Source organism: Nesoenas mayeri, assembly GCF_963082525.1.
Source record: "Nesoenas mayeri genome assembly, chromosome: 12".
Taxonomy (NCBI): Eukaryota; Metazoa; Chordata; class Aves; order Columbiformes; family Columbidae; genus Nesoenas; species Nesoenas mayeri.
Genome location: NC_137547.1, coordinates 9445981 through 9455316, shown reverse-complemented (window position 1 = coordinate 9455316; position 9336 = coordinate 9445981). Strand labels below are relative to the sequence as shown.

The 9336-nt window shown below is 51.8% G+C and overlaps 1 protein-coding gene across 1 annotated transcript; it reads left to right on the top strand.

The window, feature by feature from the left end:
- Window positions 1–515: 515 nt before the first annotated feature.
- MAP1LC3B (microtubule associated protein 1 light chain 3 beta) lies at window positions 516–9336 on the top strand. Its single transcript, XM_080351981.1, has 4 exons — window positions 516–639; window positions 3336–3391; window positions 5668–5774; window positions 7608–9336. Exons 1-4 carry the CDS (start codon window positions 600–602, stop codon window positions 7780–7782), a joined length of 378 nt encoding a protein of 125 aa, XP_080208107.1. The 5' UTR covers window positions 516–599; the 3' UTR covers window positions 7783–9336.

Sequence of the window (9336 nt, the reverse complement as noted above, 5' to 3'; positions counted from 1 at the left end):
GGAGGACATGGCAGGGTGGTCTGAGGCAGCCATGGCTTTTGCTGAGGGGGGACCCTGGCACGGGACTCTGAGGTGGCCATGGCTGTGTGTTGCTGAGGAGAGACACCACGAGGACTCTCAGAGGCGGCCGTGGCTGTGTGTCACTGAAGGGGGACACTGGCAGGGCCCCCTGAGGCAGCCATCACCGTGTGTTGCTGAGGGGGGCACATGGCAGGGCTGAGGCAGCCATGGATGTGTGTCACTGAGCGGGGACCGACAGGGCTCTCTGCGGCAGCCATGGCCGCTTGTCTCTGAAAGGGAACACTGGCACTCTGAGGCAACCACGGCTGTGTCGCCACGGCGGAACACGACAGGGCACACCACGGCCGTACACCCCGCAGGGCGAGGCCCCGAGGCACAGCCCCCAGCCGCGGGGAGGCGGCAGGCGGCCCATCCCGCCACACTCAAGATGTCGGCGGTGCCCGCCCCGCCGTGACGCGCCGTGTCAGCTGACGGCGGAGCCGCCGGTGGTGGCGGCGGGGGGCGGGCGCCGGCACTCGGAGTCGTCCGCCGCCGCCGCGCAGAGCCGCCGCCGGGCCTGAGGCCGAGTTGCCGCCGCCATGCCTTCGGAGAAGACCTTCAAGCAGCGCCGCACCTTCGGTGAGCTCTCCGGGAAGGGACGCGGCGGGGCGGGGGCGCTGACAGCGCCCGCCGGCTGTCCCGGCCCCCTCCGGGCCTCGTCGCTCGGGCTGCGGGGGCGGCCGGCGGGACAGGCCGGCGGCGGCTGCCGTCGTTACGGGGAGGGATCGGCGAAGCGGGGAGCGGGCAGATCTCGTCAAGGAGCCGCGGAGACCCCCGGGCCGGGCCCGGCTGCTGCTGACAGCGGAGCTCCGGAGCGGGCCCGGCCGCCCTGCCCCGCTCAGCGGCCGCCGGGCCCGAAGGGGAGTCGCCGCCTGCTCGGGGCTGCGGTGGAAACAAACCCCGGCTCGGGCTCCGCGGGGCCGGTTCCGCCGCGGCAGCCGGGCCGAGCCCCCCGCGTGGCGACAGAGCCTGGGAGTTTCGGGGCTGGGGGCTCCGGGAGGTCTCCTGGGGGTGTCGGCTGTGCGGGAGGTGGTGCGGCTGCACCAGGGTGAGCTCAGCGCTGGCAGAGGAGCCGGGGGTGGAGAGATGGTTCTCTCTCCATCATCCATTATCGACGGCGGAATTCCCAAGAGCCTGGAAAACATCACTAGTGTGTGTGCCAGGAGCCGCGGCCGCCCCGTGTCCGGCTCCGGCTGCGCCGTGGGCAGAACTGGGCTCCGCTGGGTTGGTACCAGGCGCCGTGTCACGAATTCTCTGCCCAGGGAGCTGCGAGCAACAGGGATGTCTAAACCTTCTGTCTCCAGTTATTGAGAACCAGCAAGGCATGGAAAAGAGCTGTGTAATGACGGCCGGGGAAATGAGATTAGGCTTTTTTTCTAGAAGGAACAGCCTCGGTAGAGCGGTGCCAGTGCTCCTTTCTGTGCTTAGGATGGGACCAAAGCAATCCAAGAGCTCGGGATCTGCTCATGTGTGTCGGCGAGGCAGGCTGAAACGCGCTGAGGGTAACGAGAACTGGCAGCGTAACCTATTTCTGCGTGAACTATAAAATCCTGTACATAAAACGGAATTGGTGGAAGTAATTGATCCAGATTTTCTTTTCCTTCTGCTGTTGGGTTAAAGTCAAGCTGCTTAAGAGAGCTTTCTGGTGAGCCCACCCTTGTCTTGGCTGTTCCATTAAACCTAAGCTGTTCTCCGCGTTGAAGCAGAGGGAATTCTGATCTAACGGAGCCTCTGTTTAAGCTGCCCCTCTTCTTGGAGCCTTCCAAAACTGTTGTTGACCCCATGGGCTGTCAGCAGCCTGTGTTGCAGGTATTAAGTTCAGCTAGGATGGCAGCCAAGCAGTTGCCGCCGCAACTAGTGTCGTCAGAGAACAGTGTTTATCTGTGGCTGACTGCAGCCTGATTTTGAACATACCGTCTACAACAATCTCAATGGTTTGTCCGGGTTATGTTCCTTCTACTGCAGGGAGTGCTGCTGAATAACGTTGCTGTGAACAGATCTGTTTCAGGTGAAAAGTTAAACGTTTCTGTGGTTGCTGGGTTGACACTTGGTCTCATTCACTCCTCGTATCTCTTGTGTTTCTGGTTAATCTTAAAAAGTATTTTAATTAGCTAGTAATCTCTGCCCCTGAGGTGTTAGTGCTGGTCTGTAGGAGCGAGGCTGGGGCTGTGCAGCCGGGTGAAGGCTTTGCATTCCCCTCGCCTTAGTGCTGCTTGATTCACCTCCAGCTTAAAACCGTGATTCACGTGAGTTGCATTTCCTTCCCGGGCTCTTCAAAAGGCTCGTTTGATGCACGCAGATGAACTAATGGGGAGCTGAGTGACGTTACTGCTGTGTGACGGGACAGGCGCTGCGTCCTATGCGTTAACACACCAGCACAGAGGTGGGGCAGCGGGTGCTGATCGAAGCCCTTCGCCCCCCGTGAGCGGCACCTCTCCCTGGGCAGGTGTCTGCTAAAGCCGTGATGCAACACTAAATCTTCTCTGAAAGGTGTTGATAAGATGGAGACGGCTTGGAAAGCCCCAGCCTGCAGAAAAGAACTGGAAAGGTTAAAACTGAGTTCACTGAATGTGAAAGTAGGGTGTAAGCAGATGCAACTGCCTCTGAACACAGCGGTGTCTGTTTGTTTTGGCTCGGATGTACTTTAGCCTGGTTTATAATATTGGTGCTGTTAATATTTATGTCTGAGGAGAGGTGAACTTTATCCTGAAAACTGGCATGGAGCGCAGTGAAATATCCAGGTACACAAGGAGCTCCCAGCAGCTTCTGCGACAGCGGGTGCGGCAGAATCAAAATAGAAAACTGGAATTCAGTAACACGAGAGCGCACGACGAAAGCTGATGCTGCCGGGCTCCGGCTGCTCCTGGGTCTCAAGTAATTGTCGACAATTTCCTCTTCTGGGATCTCGCAGAAATCGTGCAGGATATTCAGTCATTAACTTGGGGGGTGTTATTTGATGCCGTGAATTTATGAGATTAAGTGTCTGCTGTAGTGGGGAGAAAATGAAGGGGGATGCTTGTGGGGGGGTGCTTCTCCTTTAACACTTTCTAGGCACTGTGCAGTGCTTGTCACCTTGGGTTAAAGAGCGAAGTATCACCTGTCAGAGGAGACGTTTTGCTTGTGACAGCGCTGTCCCAGTCCAAAACTGCTTGGCCTGAATTTGCCTTTGTGGCCTTTACTAACAGGCAGCCCCTCTCTTCAGTGGTGGAAAAATAAGGTAATAACAGCATTAAGTGTGGATGTTTGAACAGATTTTTTTTTTTAATCTCTTGCAGAGCAAAGAGTGGAAGATGTACGACTGATTCGAGATCAGCATCCAACTAAAATACCAGTAAGTGTGGTTCTTTCCATTTTTCACTTCAATTTCCAGTCTTGTTTTCTTTTTTGTAGTTAGAAACCTGTAAAAGAGCTGTCCCGATGTGAGACCAAATGAAAACCTGGCTATTCTGGGTCATTAAGCCTGGATTTCAGAAACATTCTCAAGGCAGTAAGTGGCAGTCAGCGTGGCAGCGCGAGGTGCTCGCTGGGGAATGGAGAAAACGAGATTTCCTGCGTACTGAAGTCGCATGTTGTAATTTCAAAGGAAACCACACCCGGCTGAGCTCTGAGATTCTCCTGAGTGTTCAGCTCTTCTCATCTCAGAAATGCTGCTTGGCTGTCAAACCCACAAACCTCCCCTTGAAAAGCAGAGCAGCCCTCACCTTGTCACTTTTCTGTAGCCAGTCAGCTCTAAACGCTGCCTGAAGTTTTATTTTCTTTTATTTATGGCATCCTCAAGGTTATGAATGCAAAGCAAAGCATCCTAGGAAGCAGAAGACATGGATTATGTTCTTTTTGCTCCACAACTGGTGGGCTTTATGTGACGGCTGTCAGCGCAGTAAGCGATAAATAGAACTGTCTTTATTGCCACTTGGTGGAACAGGGAAGGTCTCAGGAGATCTTGGGGGCAGAAGAGAGAAATTAATCAGACCCGTTAACCGTTCGTTCTCATTGCTGAGAGCTGATGATCCCTGCGAGTGGAGATTCTTGTGTGAACAACCTGCATGCAGTCAGCAGTTCTGCTGCCAGTTCATTAATGGAAGCGGTTGTCACCATATCAAATCGAAACCGAAAGGTTTTCAGCTTTTCTTGAGCTTTAAACTACTTCATCTCAAAGCCACTGCTGCTGGTTTTCTGTGCTGTTGGGCATGGGAACAAGTAATAATTTATAGCAGAGATTTTCTGCCTTTTCTGGAATGTGCAGTTTTCCCCAAAGGCCCTTTCCTACCCAGTCTCTTTCCTGACAGCAGGTGGCTTTCTCACCCACCTTCCACAGATCACTCAGGTGTCCCCAAGCTCTGTGACTGCAGATCGAAAGCCATCAATTTAGAGCAAAGCTCTCGTTTTTAAGTCAGCTGTGGACATATTACTAGCAAAAAAGAAATGCAGAGGTACCTAAGCAAGTGGCTGAAGATGCGGTGATGCAAATCCCAGCTGTGGCAGAGCCCTGCTGGGATCCCTCAGGGCTTGTTGTGGTTGTCTGTCCATGTCTTAGCCTGAGTCATGGCCTCGTTATTGTCATTAGCAGCTCTGGATGAGATCAGACGCAATGTCACGCTCGATGCTAAATCCCTCCTGTGCTGTCAACATCCTTCATTTTGCTGTTGGAAATATTACCTATACATTATGATCTACCTTTTTATAAGTAGTATTTTTTTTCCAGAATGAGCCAGCATTTATTGAAACCGGTGTAAGGAAGTCTTTCTCTGATAATTAGTTAAGTTTGCTCAATATCTCTTCACCTATGCAGCTTCTGAATATCAACACAGCCAGACCCCGTGAGCGTGGCAGCAATCCAAGCGAATGGTGTCACGTAGCTACCGCTGATTTAAAAACAACAAAACCCACGTGGCTGTGGAAACGGGAGTGCACGAATTCTGAGATCATTTCTTAAAAGCAGGAACTACACACAGTTGCTGGGCAGGGTGCTGCTTAAATTGGCAAATCTGCCATTTCCTCCTGAATTTGGTAGTTACTACATAACAATCTTGACAGAATTACTGGTTCCTAAGCTAAGTCTTGAGATTAAGGAGGAATAAATTCTCTCCTTTGAGGCTTTATACCTTTCAAAAGTAGCTTTCATGTGTTAGAGGAACGATGGGAGGTGAATGGAATAGCATAGTGATGTGGAAGGGCGATTCTTAGAAAGAGATGGCCTGAAACTGGAGACATCATTGTGAAAACTGCTTGAGTTTGCAGCCCAGGCGCCTTAGTCAGCCGCTGTAAGGTATCAGAGGGGCACACGCTTTATTTTTGCTTGGGTTTCCTTGTTGCTGGGTAGTTCAGTGCTCCATTAAACGATTCCAGCAAACGAACTGTTCCAAAACTGCACTGCAGCTGTTAAATCCCTGTCAGCCCTTCATGCAGGGACATGCAAACAGAACAAGAGGGGTTAGGGGAATAATGTTAATTTTCCTTTTCAGATTCGGGACGCTGCCTTCACAAATGTAGAGAAATAGATTTGAGCATAAATTTTTGTAGCTTGCTGTGTGTAAAACAGAGCAGGAGAGACGAGGGCACCAGACACCTTTTCACATCTTCTGCTCCTTTCTGTTTGTTTCTTTTTAGGTGATCATTGAACGGTACAAGGGAGAGAAGCAGCTTCCAGTTTTGGATAAGACCAAGTTCCTGGTGCCGGATCATGTCAACATGAGTGAGCTAATCAAAATTATCAGGTAGTGTGCTGGGATTTCAGTGCAAGCTGCATCAACCTCATGCTTTGTTAGTTCCCCACCTGCTGTGTGCAGCTGGGAACTCTTTAAATGGAAAAATCATCTAACAAGCCCTTGGTATCATCACTAGGACAAATTCCTGACAAAAGCTGAGCTGTTAGTCTGATTTCCTGAGAAATAACAGCTTCCCAGAGGTAGTGGGGGGATTCTGGGGCCACGAATCCCTGTCTAACATGGGTGCCTAGGGCCCAGGGCCCCAGTGCTTCCCACCGGGCTATTTTCAGATGCTTTTTTTGGTGTTGTGCCTGGGAGTCCCTCTCCTACCCGCTGGAGGGGGAGTTCAGGCTCAGAGCCAGAGCTCTGAGCTGTCGCTTTGGGTTGATGTTGGCATCCTTTGATCGCGGAATGAGGTTTCCCTCGGTGACAGTGTTGAGGCCTGAAAAACACACGTTCAGACCAGCATCTTGCTGTCCCAGACTGCGGCTCAAGTGCCACTTTGTGCCGGAGCTCGAGCTTTGCTCGCAAGAAAAGGCAAAGGGGAAATAGCCCTGGAGTGGAAGTTGTGTGGTCTAGAATTGCGGTCAGAAGTTCTGCTAGAAGGGCATTTCTCCTGGCGTGATGTCAAGGAGGAGTATTTGATTAGCAAGAGCTCTCAAGCGGTAAACTTGGAGGTCAGCAGCAAACCAGAGTTTGTGTTTTGTCAGACATGGTGTAGCAGCGAGTCAGTTCTTGGAGGCCACAAGCTGTAAAACCTGAGAGTTGTCCCAGGTGTCCAAACAATTCCCTCCCTCAGAGTTTGTACAAAAACTGTCGCAAGCGAATCCCAGCTCCTACACGAGCAGGAGAGTTTTGGACACGGGAACCAGATTGCTCAAGTCTTCCAGAATTTCTCATGAACATGAAAGGCCCCTGGGCAAAAAGTTTAACAGCAAAGTGAAGGATTTTTCCCACCTTTTTCTTTTGGCTTTATTTAGGTGACTTGGTAGCAGCTGGACTTGGTCCTCGGCCAGCTCCTCTGCACAGAGCAGAGCTTGTCCCCACAGAGCTGCTGCCGCTTAGCTGGGTGAGCAGAGCCTGGCTTTGGAAGGGTCCGTTCCCGGGCTGTGCCTGGAGGTTCAATAAATCCTTCTCAGCTGCCGCTGCCCCTCAGCAGCGAGCAGAAGCGGCAGGAAGCTCTTCTGATCTCTTGTTCTTTCCTTCTTTTCTTTGGTTGCACCTCCACATATCCGAGTTCCTCCCGCTCACTTGGTTTGTGAAGCAGGAGCTGCTCTCTGCAGACCGGCTGCCAGCAGGCAGTTCAGCAGAAATAACCCATTTCCCCTCAACTGGAACGAACAGTCCAAGGGGACACCCCAGTTAGATGTTCTCTGCGAGTCTGTAGCTCTCTGAGATGAGAAGAAGTGGCCTCAAGTTGCGCCAGGGGAGCTTGAGGTTGGATCTTGGGAAGAATTTCTTCCCCAAAGGGCTGTCGGGCATTGGAACAGGCTGCCCAGGGCAGTGGTGGAGTCACCGTCCCTGGAGGGGTTGGACAGATGGAGATGAGGTTTTCAGGGACATGGGGCAGTGCCAGGGGTGGGTTGATGGTTGGACTCCATGATCTTGAGGGTCTTTTCCAACTGAAATGATTCTATGAGTCTATGAATTTAACACAACCTCGAGGTGGGAAGCACATCCCTTCTGCAGTGGTGGGGCTGCTTTGGGTGGGGACATCTCACTGCTGTCGGTGGCCAAGGACTTTCTTCTGCCATCTGTCCTAAAACCTTTGTTAACCATGAGTGGAAATGCTTTGTCGTGACTGTGAAACTCCTTCCCCTGCTCCCCGGCCTTTCCCCCCAGGCGACGCCTGCAGCTGAACTCCAACCAGGCCTTCTTCCTCCTGGTGAACGGCCACAGCATGGTGAGCGTCTCCACCCCCATCTCCGAGGTGTACGAGAGTGAGAAGGACGAGGACGGGTTCCTGTACATGGTGTACGCCTCTCAGGAGACTTTCGGAGTGCAATCTTCCATCTAAGACACGCAGGTGGCTTCTAGCCTAGGATTTGGGTTGACCCTTGGCCATCACCCCCACTCTTCCCCACACACACCCCAGGGAAAGACACGGATGTCACCTCTGCTCTCGGTCCCTTAGCGTAGTCTCGCTTTAGCAGGTGTCTCATCTTACCTTGCCTTGTTTGTGACTATTAAACAGTACAGACGAGCACCTCCAGCTTCAAAACCTGCTGTAATATTCCACACAGGCACATTTACATTTCTGGACTTGACGAACGGAACCCGATTGTGCATGTGACAATTGCAAATAAAGGGACATTTGATTGACTTTAAAAAGCAAACAGGCACCAGGGAGGAGCTCAAGTGTTTCATGTGGAAAACCTCCCTATGATTCCTTAATATTCTTTTTTTTAAATGGGAAGGCTTTTCACGAGAGCAAATATGGTTTAACGTTCCAAAGCGGAGCTTTGTCTCGGGCAGCTCGATGAGACGCGTGTCAGCGCTGCAGGGAGTTAAGGTGAGGGCTTGGGGTGAGCTGGGGGAGTCCAACTCTTCTTGTCTCTTTTATTTTTTTTTTGCGGCACCATAAACTTAGAAATGGTGCCAGTTTCTGAAATACTCTTTACCAAACACCACAGCTTTATTGTAGTTTTTAAGAAGTGTTTAACTGTAAAATACGCACCCGGGTAGGTAACGTTGAAATAAACTCCCGTCTGTGCTGAATTCCCAAGGCCTGTGTGTTCAGTGAAACACTGGTGTTCGATGGGCTGCTTTCCAAAAGCTCATCCCCCCCAGCCCGAGGGTTTGCGGTTCCCCAAGGTGTCAAGGGACAGGGGCTGGCGGGTCCGTGGCGGTGCCACCGCAGCACCAGCAGCGCCCGCATCGCCCCCTCCACACGGCGCAACGCACCGGGACAGGGGGACACGCCACTGGAACCCCCAGTCGCTTTTACCATCGCGAGGGGATCGGGGAGAACCGCTTTGAGAAGCAGCTCGCGCCCAGGAGTTGAGAGTTAACGAACAAATTATTATTTTGAGTTTATTTTCCATCACTGAATCTCCTGCCGCCTGCCTGGGGTTTGGAGCAGCGGTGGCGGCACCGTCCCGAGCGGGGACGCAGGACGGCAGTGCGTAGGACCTGTGGTTTATTCCCTCTCTAGAGTCGTTGTCACGTGGAGCGTAGCGGGATGAGATTTCTCTTGTATATTATGTGTCTGTGAACTAACCCCACCTGTTACTGGAAGCTAACTCACTAGAACGGGGGAAAAAGAAGCAATACTGCTGTGTCTTGGCACTCTCAGCTCAGCAAGGTGTACAGTTTGTACCGACGACACCTCTTTGCATGCATCTCGGTCACAGTGCTTCTGATTTTTTATTGTTCTTTGTGTTTTTACTCCAGCGTAAACTTTTAAATGCAGCTTGTTCTACGTTTAGTTTTGTCCGTGTAAGAAATTGTTTAACTCATAACTGACAACCATACTTGTAATTACGATGTGATCGACTGATATTCCTGTACAAATGTTGCTTTTTTTAAAAATTAATACAGTGCTGATATGGATGGATTACATCCCTACTTA